This window comes from Urocitellus parryii, chromosome 5 (genome assembly GCF_045843805.1).
Source record: "Urocitellus parryii isolate mUroPar1 chromosome 5, mUroPar1.hap1, whole genome shotgun sequence".
NCBI classification, from domain to species: Eukaryota; Metazoa; Chordata; class Mammalia; order Rodentia; family Sciuridae; genus Urocitellus; species Urocitellus parryii.
The window spans coordinates 61,315,569-61,335,298 of NC_135535.1; the positions used below are offsets into that span (position 1 = coordinate 61,315,569).

At 35.3% G+C, this 19,730-nt stretch overlaps 1 protein-coding gene across 1 annotated transcript; it reads right to left on the bottom strand.

The window, feature by feature from the left end:
* Positions 1 to 15,798: 15,798 nt before the first annotated feature.
* LOC144254960 (olfactory receptor 6C6-like) lies at positions 15,799 to 16,755 on the bottom strand. Its single transcript, XM_077799009.1, has one exon. The coding sequence runs from the start codon at positions 16,750 to 16,752 to the stop codon at positions 15,799 to 15,801; it is 954 nt and encodes a 317-aa protein (XP_077655135.1). The 5' UTR covers positions 16,753 to 16,755.
* Between the last annotated feature and the right edge of the window lie 2,975 nt (positions 16,756 to 19,730).

The following is a 19,730-nucleotide window of genomic DNA, read 5'->3' on the forward strand; positions in this document are numbered from 1 at the left end:
CTATGCCCTGAATGAAAATAGCTAGACATTGAAGAATTCTCAAGATGATAAGCAAAACAAGAACCATTTCCCCAGAGGTTTTATATTATAAAAGCAGTCTCCCCAAGCACTCTACATTTTTAAAAACAAAATTTATATGAAAAAGAGACTAAGATATATCTCCAGAGAATTCAGTATAGATGGCTTTAATATGTGTTTGCCTATCCATTTATGGAAAGGAAACATTTATTATTTTTTTTCAGAAAGCCACCTAAATGCACATAATTATTCAGATTATAGCTTAGCCATGCCTCTAGCATCACTTCCCTGATGACTGGTATGCCTTGAAGTTCCTAATTCAGTATCTTGAATTTGGAGGGCGCTCAGTAAATGCAATTGATTAAATCCAGGAAAGGCCCTGTGATCTTAGGGGCCTGAGAAAAGAGAGAGAGGCACTAGATTTTTTATTCTTATATAGGGGACACATAAGTGGAGGTTCCAGGGAACATTCTATCCCAAAAAGGGCAAAGGGGTAGGACTACAAAGAAACAGGTTAGTGTAACTCAATCCCATAGGGTAACGCCAACTCCTGTTGACACACCTCATTATCCAAGAAGAGGTACAGGGAGCAATAATTGTTTAGTATCTCTTGCTCACAACTTGAAGGTGTGTATTTCCAGAGTGGCTCACTTCTTTCTTTGAAAAAGTAGGTGATGAGTCCCTATCACAAGTTCCGGAATTCTTGTTCTGAAGGCATGACATCCTGGCACCTCAACAAAGCTATAAGACCATAGCTGGAGACTTAGGTGTTCCTTGCTGCTGGATCATCTGCTCAGCCTGCAGCCTCAGATTCTTCAGCAGCTTCCATGAGGGTAGCTTCACCATTGGGTCTCTCTGGGCCATCTTCTTTCCCCTCATCCTTTGAAGGTTCCTCTTCTTGCTGGGAGTCAGAGCTAAAATCTCTTGATTGATCCGAAGTTGTTTGAACCTTGGATTTAGGTCCTTGTCTTTTCAAAATCTGGGGATAGCTCTGAAGAAAAAATATTGCAAGTACTTCTCCCCAAGACCTCTAATATCTAAATTATTTACTCCTCAAGTAGGAGTGATACCTGTCTTGGAGATGAGGAACACGTCCTTGTTCCCCAGTGTTGGAGACTAAACACTGAGAAACACTGAAGCAAGCCCAGAAAGCAAGTTTAATGAAAAAAATATAGAGACAGACTTCTTTGAGGAAAAGGGGCCCCAAAGCTGGATGTCCACGGGAGGGGGTATATTTTTATAGACTCCTTTATAGCTCCTTTATAGATTCCAGAACCCCCCTTTTAATTATTCCCTTCATTTTCTTCTCCCTCTATGTGTCTAAGGGCAGGAAAGAGCAGGAGATGGAAATTAATTGTTAGCAACCCAGAGTGCCCAGGAGCATGATCACAGAGGTTGACACCCATTGTCCTCTGTTGGGTAGCAGGTCCTCATTTTCTCTTTACCCCCATCAGCAATATCTACACTGACTGCCTGGCCTTTGCCCCTGATTAGGCCAAGTGGGGCTGCAGGCAGATTGCTTTTTTGGCAAAGAAAGCCCGTGGGGGGGGGGGTTGGTACAATGCCATTTTATAGAACTATTCTCTTAACCTCTTGTTAAGAGATCCTCATCTCTCTGTCCCCTTACAACAGGTTTTACTCTATTTCCACTTCCACAGAATGTGGGAGGTTAATTTCAGGTGTTAAAGTTACATCTTTTTATTTTGTTTGGTTTTTCCTCTGTCATACCTTTGGTAAATCAGAACTTTCATTTGGAAGGTAAATAAATGACAAGGTCATGTTGATCAAATTTAGCTAAAATAAAGTGTGAGTCCCTTAGACACTTCTCACAATCCACTTTTTTGATGCTGTGACAGAGTATCTGAAGACTAATTTTTCAAGGAAAGAGATTTATTTTGGCTCATGATTCTGGAGTGTAGAAAGTCCAATATCAAATAACTGCTGGAGGGGAGGAACTCATACTCATTAAACTCATGACAGAAAGCAGAAAAGCAAGTGGGCCAATCAGGAGAGAAGAAAGAGAATTAAGTGCCCACATAAGAAGCCTATTTCTGTGATAAAGGGATTCAGCTATTCATGAGGTCTCTGACCATATGGCTCAAACTCCTCCCATCTGACTCAACCTTTCAACACTGCTAAATTGAGAAATTCAGGTTGAGACACTTGGGCTTTGGGGGAACACACTTAAAACAATAGTATCTACCTTGTGTCCAGATTACAACCCTGAGGCTATGCTAACCAAATCCAACTGGGTTTGCTGTTGAGGCAAAGAAAAAATACTTAATTCCCAGGAGTGATCACAATGGAATCTTGACTTTTTAAAATCAGTCCATTTAACTTCCTACCTCTATTTCTTGACCATTACCCAGGAACTAATTGAGTGGAGATAATTCCTTTCTGGAGAAAGCTCTTTTCATTGACCATATTGCCTTACCTGAGTGTATGGGTCAGGAAGAGATGACTGAGGTGGAGGCTAGTAGTTTGCTGAGCAGCTTGTATGCTAATGGTTGTCAAACTTTAGATGTTCTGAACATGTGACTCAGCTGAATGCATGACTCAGATGACTTTCTTTGACAAGTATATAGCTCCCTTCACCACAGCCTGGCAAACACTGACCTGTTTACTTTCACTACTACTTTGTCTTCAGAATGATCTACTCTATTATAAAGACTTTCAGTTGAACATTTTACTTGATTTATTGTTTTTTATTTCCAAGATTTTTTTCATCTTCCCACTTCTAATTTTCTTATTCATTTTTTAAATTTGTTTTAATTAGTTATGCATGACAGTAGAATGCATTTATGCACTTTGATATATCATATAGATGGGGTATAAATTTCTCATTTATCTGATTGTACATGTTGTAGAATCACATCAGTCTTGCAGATATATACGTGCATAAGGTCATAATGTCTGTTTCATTCTACCTTCCTATTCCCATATCCCCTCGCTTCCTTTCACTTCCCTGTACCTAATCTAAGGTAACTCTATTCTTACCTAGTGCCTCCACCCTTATTGTGAATTAGCACCCACACATCAGAGAATACATTCAGCCTTTTTGGGGGGAGGTTTGGCTTATTTTGCTTAGCATGATATTATCCAACTCCAGCCATTTACCAGCAAATGCTTTTTGTTTGGTTCTTTTTCAGTATCTCTATTTCCTTCTTTTTGAAAAAAAAAATATTGTTTAGTGTTGACAGACCTTTATTTTATTCATTTATTTATATGCAGCACTGAGAATTGAACCCAGTGCCTCACACATGTGAGGCAAGCACTCTACCACTGAGCAACAACCACAATCCCATCTATCTCCTTCTTGATGTCTCATAAATATATTGTACTGATTTCCTTAATTTGTTCAGTTGTTTTTCTGTGTTGTCTTGTAATTCATTGTTCATTTTTATAACCTTTATTTTGAATTCCTTATCTAATATTTAATTTACTTTAACATCTTTTGCTAGTGAATTATAAACTTTAGAAGGTGTTTGTTTTAACTTTTTTTCATATTCTCATTTCCTTGTCTTAGATTTTATGCATTTGTTTGCATGAATTTCTCCTCCATTGTGACCTTTTTAGGTCACAGCTTTCTCTTGCCAAAGACTCATAGAGTGATCTAGAGTGATATCCCCTGTATGTGTGGCATTCACAGTCTTTATGTTAATTCTATTTATTTATTTATTTATTCATTTATTTATTGCTGTGGGAAATACCTAGACTGATTCTATAGTTGGCTACTGTAAGTTGTGCTGCTACAAACATGGGTATGCATGTATCACTTCAGTATAATTTTGGAGGCCATCATCGCAGGTGATTTGAGTTACCTCCCTGGCTGGGCGAGAGGCACTTAGACACATCCTTGTGTCCAGAGTTTTCCCCACCCTTCTCAGGTCCAAGGGCTTGTCCATGTGGAGGCATGTCTGGCCACTACCCGAAGAAGACTCAATTGTTGCACCTGACCTTGGGACACTGCCCCCCTTAATCTTCATTGGATGGGATTTTCCTCAGAATTTTTTGTTCCCCTATAAAAGTCCACTCCCTGGCATGTTTTCTCTCTCTCTCTCTCTCTCTCTCTCTCTCTCCTTTTCAGTAAACCTCACTACTCTAATAGGTAGCTGGAGGCTGCAGCTAGGAGAAGCCGTCCTGGAGCTGGTTTAAAGGTAATTAGAGCCTGTCTCTTTAATTCAAAACTCCCTTCAGGTTTCTCATGTAGATGAATCTTCATTTATGAAGCTTGTGCTGGCCTTGGTCTAAATATAATGACTTTAATTGAGGGAAATGAAGATCAAAACCACTCTTGAGATTTTATGTCACCCCAGTTAAAATGGCACCCATACATAATATCAATAATAATCAATGCTTGGTGAGGATATGGGTACAAAGGAACTATTTTAGTCAACTTTTACTCAGCTGTGACCGAAAGACCCGACCAAGACAATTTTATAGGAGGAAATGTTTGTTTTGCTCATAGTTTCATGTCTGTCCATAGACCACCAAGTTCATTGCACTGTGCCCAAAGTGAGGCAGATCATGGTAGTAGGGTACGGTGAAGGAAAGCAGCTCAGAACATGACCATCAGGAAAAAGTGTGAACCACATAACAATGAGCTAATTTTTAAACATCCAATTCAGAATGTCATATACATAAAAATGTCTTCCAATGAAGCTCTTTCAATTTTTCAAATAAAATAGGAAATACAAAAAGAGTGTAGCTAAGTGGTAGAGTGCTTGCCTCGTATGCTTAAAGTCCTGGATTTGATTAGAAATGCAAAACAAGATATAAAAATTACTAAATCAAACAGGCAACTCTATAAGCATTTGAAAATAACATTAACTTAAAGTGTTTTAAAATAAGAATAATGCATCAAATTTTATGTCAGAAATGCACTAATCTTGTCACCATTGAGCAAAATGATCCTCAATTGCTCCCTAGATTCTTTCCCCATCTTAGAGGAACTAAATGCATATTAACCAGAAAACTCCTCATCATAACTCTAAAGAATTGTGTGTGAGCAAAGTGACTTAATTATTCCTTCCTAAATTATGATTTTACTGTTTATTATTATGTCAATATGGCTTATTGTTATGTTGTGTTATTATGTTATTGAAGCTATAATGTATTCCAAGCTCAAAAAGTCAAAGATTCCTGAACTATTAATGAAAATTAGTGACTTTCTGCTCTGGACCTCCCCCATCATAAATTCTGCCACTCAGAAAATTTCACTGTTAATGGGTTTCTCCCTCTCTTAAATTTTCCACTTACAGATTAATTATTGGCATTTGAATATGGAAGATGAGCATTTGATTTTATTATACCTCCAAGCCCTCCTATATAAATTGTCTCTGTATTTTATTTTATTTTTCATAATAATTTTTATAGAAATTATCAATAAAATTTGTACTCTATATTATTTTGACAGTACAAATATTTCTAGCTGGGTTATATGTTTGCCTACATTGTTTTTTCATTAAACTTTTTTTTGCTTTCATTAGACTTAATTTTCTCATCAAAATTATTCTACAGTTCTTTATATATTCTTCAGTTTTTCCCTCTCCCAAGCTAACCCCCCAAAGTACAGATATGTCCTCATTACATTCAAAGACATTAGATAAACTCTCACTTTCATTTTTTTAAATTTGCCAGCACTATCACAACTTGAATAATTTTTTCTTCCAGCCATCAGAATTAGTTGATTTCTACTCCTGGTACAAGAAATTTATGTTTCCTATAATTGTGAAGATTATGTTTCAAATAAAACAGCAAACCCAAAAGCAGTGTAGCTAAGTGGTAGAGTGCCTGCCTGGTATGCTTGATGCTGATTCAGGTGCTGTAGTGTACTTAGATTTTCCAATATTAGATTATATTCTTTTCAAAAAGCAACTAAAACTTATCAAAGCAAAAATTTAAATACTAAATTAGGAAGAAAAATAAATTTTATTGAGAATAAAAATGATAGTAAATTGCAAACTTAGTTATTAGAGTCATAAAAGATATAAATTTTATGTACTGCCTATTATAATTTTATCTAACATTTTTTCCTTAAATTTGGACTATATTGTTTGATGATGTTCTCATAGTTTCTTCTTTTTAACTGACCACTTTAAATTGTACATTCTGCAGCATAGAGCACATTCCCAATGTTTGCAATCATGACCTACATTAAGTTCTCTCCTTCCATCAACCCCTGGAAAACACCAGTTATTCCAGCACCATTCTTGAAGACTGTTGTTGCTCCATTGTATTGCCTTTGCTCCCTCCTCAAAGATGAGTTGACTATTTTTATAGGGGCTTATTTCAGGCCTCTGTTCTGTTCCATTGATCTGTGTCTCTATTCTTTCTCTCATACCTCACCAACTTGATTACTGTAGCTTTATAGTAAGTCTTAGAGTAAAGTGAGTCTTCCAAATTAATTTTTCTCTTTTAAGATTTTGTTGACTATTCTGGGTCCTTTGCCTCTCCATATAAATGTTATAATTAGTTTGTCAATATCCTAGAAATAACTTGATGGGATTTTCTTGAGATCAGGTAGACTCTATAGAACAATTTGGGAAGGACTAACACTCTAAAAATATTAAATGTACTCTATATGTGTGAGAGATTCCCTCTCCATTTATTTAGTTCTTTGATTTATTCACCAGAATTTTGTAGTTTTTCTCAGATCATTCTTGATAATTTCATCATTTAGACCTAATTTGGTAGTTTAAAAAAATACTATTTACTTTATTCCTATCCAAACTTGCTTTTCAAGAATCCTCTGGTGATCTCAAACTTACAGCTATAATTAGATGGTCAATATCATTAAGTTTGCATATTTCCCCAAATACCAAGTTATACAAGGTGGGTTCTGCTTTACAAATAAGTCATTTGAAACCACCAATCAGCATGAGACAGGGAAAATGCCTGAAATGCCAGGTGAACCCCCTCAGTAGTCTCAGTGGTTGATAATATTATGCTCGAGTTCGGGAACCCCAAAAGACCATCAGAAACCAAGATCCATGTAAGCAGCAAAGAGGTGTTTATTGGGAGCTACCTCGGTCCTCCATGCACAAACAGCAACTGGTGATGCTGAGAGGCACAAGCCCAGGGTTTGCAGCAGTTTTATACACTCTTTGGGGAAGGCAGGGACTTCACATACATCATAGCATCTCTTAGCAAATCATCACACACCTGGGGAAAATCATAAAACAATTCTAAAACAGGATTAGCACATTCACTGGAGGGAACAAATTGGGTAAGGGTGATTGGTTAGTACAAGAGGGGGATTCATTTGAACTGATTGGTTTAAGCCATGAGGGGAGTACATGGTGAACTACATGGTTTCCCAACATGTTATCAACCACCATAAACTACTGGGAGGGTCATCTGCCATCCCAGGTATTTTTCCTGTCTCATACTGATTGGTGGTTGCTAGAGGGTTGCTATGGGTCCTCAACTTGCCTGACTGAGTCAGGGACACCTGGAGCAGCAGATCTCTCCTGTTATTTGTAGATAAACAACTCAGTAGGTGGGTATGTGCCTAGGAGTACTCTGTGTGTCTTTCCAAGGACAAGGGTCATGCCCCCTTCCTTGGACAGGCTTTGCTCTGAGGTAGAGGCTGGTTTCTCAGATAACATGTTAGGACACCATGTAGTTTAGCACGTACACCCCTCACGGATTAAATTCAGTTCAAATGAATCCCCCTCTTAAACTAACCAATCACCCTTACCTAAATTGTTCCCACCAGTGAATGTGCTAATCAATGTTAAGAGTTGTTTTTTGACTTTCCCGCCATATGAAATGATTTGTTGTGTGATATTGTGACACATAGAGTATTCCCCAAAACCTATAAAATCTCACTGAACAAAGGATAGGGGCTCACTCCTCAGGACCGATGCATAAGAAATGGTTGTGAGTCCAGGCTCAAGCCTGCAATAAAGACTCTTGTGTGATTGTAGCGGATTCTGCTCCTGGAGGTCTATTGGGGTTCCATGAATCTGGCATTACACTTTATTCATTCATCTGTTGATGGGCATCTAGATTGGTTCCATAGCTTAGCTATTATGAATTGTGCTACTATAAACACTGATGTGGCTGTGTCATTATAGTAGGTCAATTTTAAATACTTTGGTTTTATGCTATGAAGTGGATCAATGGTGGTTCTATTCCTAGTTTTTGGAGGAATCTCTGTACTGCTTTTGAGAGGGGTTGCATCAATTTGCATTCCCCCCAAAAATGAATGAGTATTCCCTTTTTCTCACATCCTCACCAACATTTATTGTTACTTGTATTCTTGATAATTGCCAGTCTCTCTGGAGTGACATGGAATCTCTGTAGTTTTCCTTTGCATTTTCCTAATTGATAGAGATATTGAACATTTTTTCATGTACCTGTAGATCATTTCTTCTTTCGAAAAGAGTATGCTTAGTTCTTTTGCCCATTTATTGATTGAGTTAGTTGGGTTTTTTGTTGTTGTGTTGTTGTTGTTTTAATTTTTTTGGTGTTGAGCTTTTTGAGTTCTTTGTATATCCTGGGAACTAATTTCCTATGTGAGGAGCAGGTAGCAAAGATTTTTCTCTCATTCTATAAGCTCTCTCTTCATGCTTTTTGATTGTTTCCTTTGCTGTGAAGAGATTTTTTAGTTTGATGCCAATCCATGTATTGATTTTTTATTTATTGTGCTTTAGGACTCTTGTTAAGGAAATCAGTTCCTGTGCCAATATGTTGAAGTGTTAGGCCTACATTTTCTCTAGTATGTGCAGTGCTTCTGGTCCCATTCCTAGGTTCTTGATCCACTTAGAGATTATTTTTGTGTAGGGTGAGAAATGGAAGTTAACTTTCATTCTGACATATGGATTTCCAGTTTTCTCAGCCATTTGTTGAAGAGGCTATCTTTTCTCCAGTGTGTGTTTTTGGCACTTTTGTCTGGTATAAGGTAACTGTATTACACATTCCTAGTTTAAATTATAACATCATATGATTTTCAGTATGAAAATACTCTTTCATGTGTGCATCTTTCCTCTGGGTAACTTATGTCCCATGATCTCATACCTTTCTTGAGACCTTATAAAAAGTAGGTCGGTTTTGAGGTTGGTTGAGAAGGCACCAAGCAATCCGCCTGCGAAGAAGCACCAATCAACACAACTACCTGTAAATCAGCAGGGTCTTCTGAACAATCCTGAATCTTAGCAAGTTCCCCTGACCAACCCCAGTAGGACCAAAGACTCTAAAAACCTCTCTTTCCTGTCCCAAGCCCTCCCTTCCTGCCCTAAGCCCAATAAAAATTCCAGTCTGGTCCAGCCCTGAGCAAATCTCCCAGACCACCATGTTGGTCTGGAGAGTCTTCCCCATTAGTGAAATCTCCTTCTTCAGCAGCCTTTTTAATCTGCCTCCTTTTGGTCCCTGTTGACTGAACTTACAATAAGAGTGCTTGTATTATTAGGGCCATCAACATATCTTCATTTTTATCATCATGTTTATCTTCTTCATTGTCATGATGATATTTCAAAGACGTGAATACATGAACAAAACTGATCTGAGTTTTTATTGACACACAAAGTTTATCATCACCTCTCTATTCATTCTCTACTTTTATGCATTATGGACAATAGCAGAAAAATCCTCTTCTTATTTACCATAATACTTTATTAAGTTTGAATTGATGTTTAATGTTTTAATGCTTAGTTTTAATCTAAATTTTTAGCATATTATGAAACAATATTTATAATAACTAGGCATATACTTGATGGCATTTAATAAATTAATTCTTGTAATTTCTTCTCAATCATAGATTCAAATATACACCTTGAAAATTAAAGAAACTTGTACAATTTTGTAGTAAACTTTCTAAAAAATCCTGAGCATAATTTTTCTTTTATAACCAAATATTGATTTTGAGAAGAAATGGTCACTGTATAGTCTCATAATTGCTGGTAAGGACAGAGTTGGTGAATTCTGTAGCTCTGCCTTTGTTGATGCTACAGGTAGTTTAGTTTTAGATCAGACCCCTCTACATATTCAGACAACACCTACCAGTTGAAAGAGAACCAAGTATAGAGGGGCTTTATATATCATAACATTATGTAGGTTTGAAAGTGCTTTCCACAAGAAATAAAATCTAGTTTTTTATAAAGTTTTTTTTTTTAATCTTGGAACTATTAACATTTCCAACATGATAAATCTTGGTTCTCTATGGGTGTCTTTAAACAAATAATGTCTGAAAAGAATGGCTATCCACATGATCAATAACTCATACCATATATGAAACTTAAATAAATGATTACTATAAAATAGTTATAGTTATGACTAAAGTAAAAAACTTACAAGAAATACAAAACAGAAAATACATGTGATCTTGGGAAAATTGAAGTGTAGTCATAAGGAAAAATAATTGATAAATATAAATAATCAATATTATGCTCCTCAAAACCCATTGTTTGTGAATGGAAATACAAGCCACAACATGGGAAATATATATGAAAATTGCATATTTGAAAAATTATTTTATCTACAATACATAATGAATTCCAAAATATAATAAGAATGATAAAAAATAAAATGGGCACTTATTTAAGCAATGATTTTATCAAAGGAATTATTCAATGGCAGGTGAGCATAAAAAGGATGATCAGCATTGCTGGCCTTTGGAGAATTGAAATTATAATTACAATGAGATACATCTATATCCATTTTGGAATGGTTAAAGATAATATATATATATATATATATATATATATATATTTGTCAAAACAACGGTTGTTAAGAATGTGGAACCTGGGGCTGGGGATGTGGCTCAAGCAGTACAGCTCTTGCCTGGCATGCGTGCAGCCCAGGTTCGATCCTCAGCACCACATACAAACAAAGATGTTGTGTCTGCTGAAAACTAAAAAATAAATATTAAAAATTCTCTCTCTCTCTCTCTCTCTCTCTCTCTCTCTCTCTTAAAAAAAAGAATGTGGAACCACTGAAACTTCACTCACTGCTGACAGAATATAAAACTATATCACCATTTTAGAAAACAGTCTGGCACTTTATTAAAAAATCAAACATTGGGTACGAAAAAAAATCAAACATTTATCTAACATAGAACCAAGCCATATAGTCATAGATATTTTCTCTGGAAAAATAAAAGCTTATGACTCCATAAGATTTTATAGTCAAATATTCATAGTAGCTTTACTGTAACCAACAACAAGACACAATCCTAACACCCATCAACAGATGTTATGATAACAAGTTATGGTCCAGCAATGAAATGGAATTCTGGTAAGCAATCAGAAATAAAGTTTTCTATATATGGAGCAGTATGGATAAATATAAAAATAATTAGACTGTGTGAAAGAAACCTAGTTAAAAGGAATACTCTATCATTTTCTTCATACATTATTCCAGAAATTGGAAAACAATTTATAGAGACATAAAGTGGATAAACCATTCCAGAAGAATGCTGAGACATGGTAAGAGGGATTACAATGTTGAATTAGGGATCTTTTGGTTTCCATGACTGTCTTCATTTACCTTGATGTGGTAATAATTCATCTTTATATAATTCATAGAAAATATGAAATATTTTATACCATGAAGATTACCTTACACTTTAAACATAAGTGTTTTACAGTGCAGTATACCTTGATAAAGCTTTTAAAAATGTACTGAACAGAATTGACAATATGGTGAAAAAATACTGCATATAACTCTGTGGGTTTTGCCCATATAATCTAACCTGTTTTCTAAAATTGTATTATTAACAAAAAAAATCTAATGTTCTTTTGTATCAGGAGAGTTTCAATTAAAACCATTAGCAGATATAAGATTTGTTTCTCAAAAGACAGAGTCTTCTTCTCAGTCCTGGTTCTTTTCTGCCTTTAAAAAAAAAAAAACAAACACTGTATTAAATAATTCTAACCTGAGGATGTAACACAGAGATTCTTCTCAGGTAGCATGACTATAGGTCTGTACATTGAATATTTCAGCCAGATTCCAGCCAGAAAAAAATAAATTTGTTTTCAAGTATTTTATCATTTAACTTGGTTTCTAAGTTGGCTTCAGGAAGATGATAAAACCACATAATTTGTTCAATCCACATTCTTTATTTGTTTATAAGGTCAATACTTCTACTTCTTTGATGACTATCTTATTTGATAAGCTATACCCTGTATTTTTGACCCCTTTAACAACTCTTGAGGAATATGAAATTCCCATTTAGTATTCAAATTGGTAAATTTTTTATTTATTACTAAAATATGATTCACAATATTAGCAGTGAAATGATTCTGAGAATCTTCTCAGACTGCTAAATTTTGAGTACTAGCCACCAACTCCTAGAGTTCTATTTAAAATTTCTTCTGAAAGGTCCATCTTTGGGTGTTTTGATTCCCCTCCAAGAAAAATTATTGTGAAGATCATTTAAAAATAACACTGAGTTGGTCCATTTCATTCACTTATAAGTGTAAACTATTTAAATTATTGTCACTACAGAAAATATTACAGATGTCTATCTAGAGTTTATGAAACCATAGAGCAGAGACAAGAAGCATGGTGGAAGTTGGTCCCCTGTTTCCTGTGTCCTGACCAGGCAAGATTAGTGATGGCCTGATCTTTCTCTCTCTCATGGCTGCACACATCAAAGGGTTATTGAAAGCAAAAATATATTCAATGTAGACATAGCATGACCCATCTATAGACAGAGAATAGCCTGTGTGTTCCCTGGGAGTCCTGCCCATGTACTCCTGTAGTTCCTGGTTTTGTCAGGCCTGCAGACCTAATTAAGAACAACCATGATGGTATGTTGATAGGTCCCTTCAATTTGCACTGGGATATTTTCTAGTTGGTTTATGCTTTTTAAGGCCTGAATTCCATGTGGGAATGGAAGCAGTCCTTGTTCTGCCCTTGTGGTTTGTGATCTTACCTTGTGATCCGGGCTGAGGTATCCTGTTCTCTAGAAAAAACTGACTGCACATACTGCCTGCCTGAGAAAGCTGAATTTTATCTCCCTCTGTGACTGTGTCCCTATGACCTCCCATTTTTCCTGCTTATCCCTATTTATCCTACCCATCACTAACAATGCCCTACCAGACTACAGAAGATCTTTAACTTTCTAGTACTAGAAACATAAATTCCTTAGGGTTAGTGGACTGTAGCTTGTGTGGGTAAGAAGTAAGCAGAAGAAAATTTATTAAAAAATAAAAAAACACTCCTGACACTCTAAATACTTAGAATTCTCTCTCATATGTTTTAATATTCAGATATATATTTTGTACTATGACATTTTATTTTATAGACCTCACTTTACTATCAATGAAATTATCAACATTCAATTTCCAGGAGCTTGTTTATTTTGTATAGTATGTTACAAGTTCTTAGATAGCTGTTTAGTGAGGTAATGAATGAAAGAATGAGCACAATTTTCTTCCCAGGGTTTGTGATCTGATGACTGAGAAGTATATTTCCTAGAATAGCCTGGTGTAGAGATTTTGTTCTACATGGGACACATAAATCTTAAAACCTAGACCTGTTTTAGTTTGGCAAAATCAACTTGCTTTAACAGTAATATATATTCTTATGTTTGTTGCTATTTTTCCTGACTCTTCCCTGTATCAGAAATCATCTACTATGCTTTGAAATGGTTGAAAACCAACCAGGACATCAAAGGCATCTAAAATAACATGAGTAGATTTCATGGAACTAAGCATTCAAAATGGCCAGAAACTTCAAACAATACTATATAATGGGGTTAAATTGAAGGAGAATTTGAAAAAATACATCTCATCTCTTGCAACCTATCCATAACAATATTACTCTGAGTAGAGCCAGCAATAAAAGCAATGATTTGTGATACCATGATTTGATTTTCATAGAATCTTCATTGAATAACATGTAGCTGAGTCAACATCACACATGATCTGTCTGTTTCTTCTGTAAGAACACAGGACCAACTGAGAGGCTATTTCCCAGAGTTTCCTTTTCAGTATGGTAAATTAAAACCAGGAGAGGACTTTGTACAAAACATGGAAGTGGGCAGAGAAGCATAGATTATTGTTCCCCAGAGGTGCTATAGTCAGGCTGCCGAGCTAATGTGACATCCAGAGTATCTTCTCACTAAATGTTTGAGAATTACCTACTTTGATGCTAAGGTTTTGGTAGACACTCTCTCAGTAATTACTGAAATTCAGTGCCATTTCCCATTTACACTTCCTGCACCTTCTCTGCTGGCTCCAACCTGAAATCTTCAGTACTAATTTTCTCAACATTTTGTCATCATACTTTGGCTTTTGGCTCCCTCAGGTCTTCAAAAGCAAGTTGAGTCTTTGAGTCTATTGAATTACAGAAACAAGATATCAAGTTTATTTTCAACTGATGGGGGCCCAGAAAGAGAGCAACAAAACATGGAATGTGTTTCACTACAGATGTCCTTCTTCTTTTCCAGGAGGGTTTATTTCTTAAGCTTCCCTGCCTGGATGATGGAAATTGAGGAATGGAATCAGCAAGACATAAGGAGATAGTCCATGCTTATTAATTCCACTATGGCAAATTTTATTTCAAAAAGACATATGGAAGGATAAAAACTTTCAGATTGGCATTTCAATTTACTCACTTTTTACACTATTCAACGAAATGATGCACTTTTGTGGAGATATCCCTCAGACAATAAAATACCAAAGTATTGGAATAGGGGGAAAAAACTGGCTATTTCCAAAGAGGAGACATGCTGCTAAATCACATCAGCATAAGGAAAAAGTTATGGATGCATGCAATAGCATGGGTGAACTTGTTATGCTGAACAAAAGAAGTCAGACATGAAATTCAAACAGTGTGGTGTCACTTATGTGAAATTTCAGAATAGGCACTAATCTACACTGACTAAAGATCATCAGTGCATCCTTTAATTCAATGGCTGATGGAGGTGTTTTTATATACATGCTTTAAATATATAAATATTTCCTCCAACCAAGATATAAATGAACTGTAGGTTGAATTTCTATCATGAATTAGTGTCACCTGTAGTGCTGAGAAACTATCAAGTAAGAACCAAAGCCTGGAGTTAACTTATTTTTACCACAAATGACAACTATTTATATTTACATATGACTTATTCTTAATTATTACAATTCCATAGGAAAAACTTTCAATAGAATATCCTCTCCTTTTATATGTTATAGCTCTCCCCCAACACCCTTGAATTGTTATTTCCCTTATTAATCTTTCAAAGTTCATCATCAGTGCTGATTCTTCTTGGAAGTTTACTTTGAACTTTGAAGTTGCTTACATATTCTACTTTTTTCCTATCACAACATCAATTACATTACATAATAAATTGTCATGTTGTGTGTTTTTGACAATTTTAGAAATGCAAAATGCTTAAGAGCAGATGCAATGCTTAGAAATTAACACATATCACAATATCAAACTAAGTATATGTAGAAAGGTTCACTTGCAAAAGGCATTCAGTAGGGCTGGGCTTGTGACTCAGTGGCAGAGCGCTTGCCTCACACATGTGAGAAACTGGGTTCGATCCTCAGAACCATATAAAAATAAATAAACAAAATAAAGATATATAAAAAGCATTCAGTATATAAAACTACCCTTTAGAAGAATAACATTTCTAGGTAAAGATAGAATTTATATTCTGGATTGAAGAAGACAATCTATTCCTAGAGATTAGGAAAATCCACTTACAAAGAAGAGCAGAGAGACTTGCAGATAGACTTAGAGAATCTAGTAAGATCTAAATAGTCAAGGGAAGATATGGCATAGATTTAAACTAATATAACAGATTAAAAAATTTCTCATTCATGTTCCAACAGCATGTTATTTATGTCTAAACACTGTCTTTTGTTGAAAAGAACAAAACCTTTGGAGCATATGCTTAAGAGCTTCTTTCACCTGCTGGTTCCTAAGGGTGTAAATGAAAGGGTTGAGTAAAGGAGAAACAGAGGTATTGAGCACAGCTACATCTTTAATTAAAGTCACCCTTTCTTTTGCTGATGGCTTCATATATATGAATATACAACTTCCATAAGTAATAGAGACAACTACCATGTGTGAGGAGCAGGTGGAAAAAGCCTTCCTTCGTTGTTGACCAGAAGGGAATTTGAGAATAGTTATGATGATGAATGTGTAGGAGAGGATCACTAATAACAATGTGATGACAAGTGTCAACACAACTAAGACAAAAGCCATTAATTCTATGAAACGTGTATCTGTGCAAGAGATCTGGAGGACAGAAGCTTCACACAGGAAGTGACCGATCACTTTGGAAGCACAGAAATCCAGCTTGAGTAGCATGAGCAAAGGGGGGAAGATGTTTAAGAATCCAGCTACCCAGGAGCTGAGCACCAGTAGGTAGCATACTCTGCTGTTCATAATGACTGGGTAATGCAGAGGTTTGCAGATGGCTACATAGCGGTCATAGGACATGGCAGCCAGGAGGTAAAACTCTGTAACCCCTAACAGGAAAAAAAAGAATAACTGAGTTGCACAACCACTGTAGGAAATTGTTTTGTCTCCAGTGAGAATGTTTATCAGGAACCGTGGAATGCAGACTGTTGTAAACAAAATTTCTAAGAAGGAAAAATTTCGAAGGAAGAAATACATTGGAGTCTTGAGACGGGAATCCAGCAGGGTGAGGAGGATGATGATTAAGTTCCCCATCAGGCTCAAGATATAATTGAAAAATAGAAACAGGAAAATCATAATCTGTAGCAGAGGGTCATCTGTGAGTCCAAGCAAAATAAACTCTATCTCCACTGATTGATTCTTCATTTCTCTTTTGTCCTATCAAATTTACAGAAAATAAAAACTAATATCATGAGTAAGAAGTTATTTCTTTCTTTTCAGCTATATAAAAGTTCCATTTTCAGAAACTTACCAATTCACAAGTGTTTCTCAAGTCAGCTTAGAGTTTATCACAATGAACATATCTTTCACATCATTTGTCATCTTTATAAGAACACTGAAATCCTTCTCTTGTCTGCAGCTGAGTAGGTCCTCCTTGCCAGTTTATAGGACACTTAGTCATTTGAAAAATGCAGCTCTTCAATTTTATTAGTGTTAATCTATGACCAATCTTTCAAATGCTTTACCACATAGGCTATTTAAATATTTGATTTTTTTGGACCCAAAATTGAACTCTGGGGCATTGAGCCACATCCACAGTCCCTTTTTGTATTTTACTTAGTGTCAGGGTCTCACTGAGTTGCTTTGGGACTCACAAAGTTAGTGAGGCTGGCTTTCAACTTGGAACGTCCTGCAACAGCCTCCTGAGCCCTGGAATTACAGGCATGTGCCACCATGCCTGGCTTGATTTTTTTTTTAATTTTTTAAATTTCTGAATTTAGGTAATATTTCAAATAAATTGTAATTCAAATGACACAATGGTTATAGAAAATAAGTATTATTCATGTAGCCATAATAACTAAAAATTTAGGGATACACAAAAGAGTATAGGATATTTTTAAGGAGGAAATTGTAAATGAGGATCTAGTGAGTATTCAGCAGGGTGAACATGGAGGTATCAGATCAAACCAGTGCTTAGCAAATAATTGAGAAGCATGAAAATAAATAACACAACTTTCACATGTGGGTCATCACCTGAACCCACTATGGCAAACACTGCCACTACTGTATGGTTTTCCTTTACCATTTTCTGTCTTTTATCAGATCTGAATGGTGGGGGTTAGAGAGGAAGATCTACGGAATAACAGTGATAACTAGTGCTTAAGTTACATTACCAAAATTATATTTTAGGTAGAATCATTCAATGCTCATTCTTGATTTACAGGTAGTATGCAGGTAAGAAAAAATAGATTGTATTTCCAGAATATCTTGACAGGAAATTAAAACTTTACATATTCTAGCAAGATTATAATTCTATAAATATAGTGAGTATTGATTATTTATGTGAATATTTAGAAGACACATAAAGCTTGGAGAATGCACCGTTTTGCATAATATACAAGAGTTGAGATGGCATATCAGTTCTTGATGAAGATGTTGCAAAGTAGCATGACATATAATGATATTCAAATGTCAGGAAAATAAGCTACTAAATCTTTAACCATAATATTGTGCCTATTGAGAACTCTATATGCAACAATTACTATTCTTAGTGCTCTGCATGTGTTATGTGGGACAAAATAAAATTAAACATTTAAAAAATATGTGCTCAGGCTTGCATTCAGAACAAGATGTCAGGTTAATAGAGGTTATTTTCAGAAGCCCTGGATTTACAGTTGCACAGTTTTCTAAAAGCTTTATTTAATTTTTTAAAAGTTTTAACTAGAAGCTTAATTGTGGAACTATGCTTCCAAAAAGAATTAGTGATACCCCTAAACAATTTTTTTCTTAGGTGTTTTTACAATCATAACAAAATATTTAAACCTATTATAAATGGTTGCTATGTAAAATCTTGTGTTTTGCATTGAGATTATTTACAGAATTATTTTTTACCTCTAAAGCATAATTTATTCTTAAAACAGTAGAATGCATATAAAAAGTTAACCAAAAAATGAAAGGTCTCCCTAGTGTTCTCTACAGGAATTTAAAGAAAGAGATATCCTGAGTATTTGCATCTGTAGATGGGCCTTAGAAGGAGATGAAAAGATGAGACAAGTTATGCTAGGGAGATGAAGCAGGATAAGCCAAAGAAAAGAAATGGCTGCAACACTATTTGGTTGAAAACAGTATTTAGAGTTCCCCTGTTTAATCATTTCTAATGAAAGCATAAACTACTGGAAAGAGCAGTGGTCCTTATCCAGAGTTCTTTACCATATTCAGAGTATTGTGAAATCATTTATTATAAAATTGTCTCATTTACACAAGTCATCCCAATGGCATCACTGATATAAATGTTTAATTATATAATAATTTAGAATTTCCTCATCTCAAACTATCAATTTATCCTGTTTCAACAAGCATACATACCATGTGTCTGTCCAACATGTGCTGCGAGGGAACATAGGATCATGTGAACACAGGGCAATAATTGCAATTATACACAGTTTTGTTGAAAATAGTAAATATCACATAAAAATTAAAACTTAAAAGGCTTGTCAGTTTTAATTTTTTTTTTATTTTGTCTATAAATTTCTCCAGTATCTACAAGCTGAAGTATAGATAGTAGTTAGAACACTAACCTTTTATAGTTTAACACAGATTTGTATACACTTATTTGGGCAAAACTTCTGCACTTTCATACTTAACTCATCATCCTGGTAAGCAGAGAACAGTGATGATCAGTTTTTCTCCCTAAGCACTTAATTCTACATAAAAATATGATCAATTTAAATGTCATTTTAGAAATATTATTTATGACTAATTTATTATCTGTTGTTAGAAAATTTATCAAATTACCTTCTCTTCTAAAATTTACTATATCCACTTCTCTGGAGTGTTGGTAACCCTTGCTAAATGTGATGTGCAATAAAATATGAAAATTAACCATCTCTTGATACCACAAAGGATTTATATCTTTTGTCTTACAGGAAAAAAAATCTAACAAGAACTAAGAATTCTCAGGATAAATGACATCTAAGAATATCATTTCCTAAGGGACTGACAAATTAAATTACAGAAATTTTTCTACATACACACACACACACACACACACATTTCTACATGTTCTACTAGTTGATTGCCTACCACATACCCAGTCCCAGATACACAGTTAAGGGTTTAAAAGTAGAGAGAAAGAAGAATATTTTTTAGGTTGATAAAAAATTGAGAATATAGGATGGAAAAAT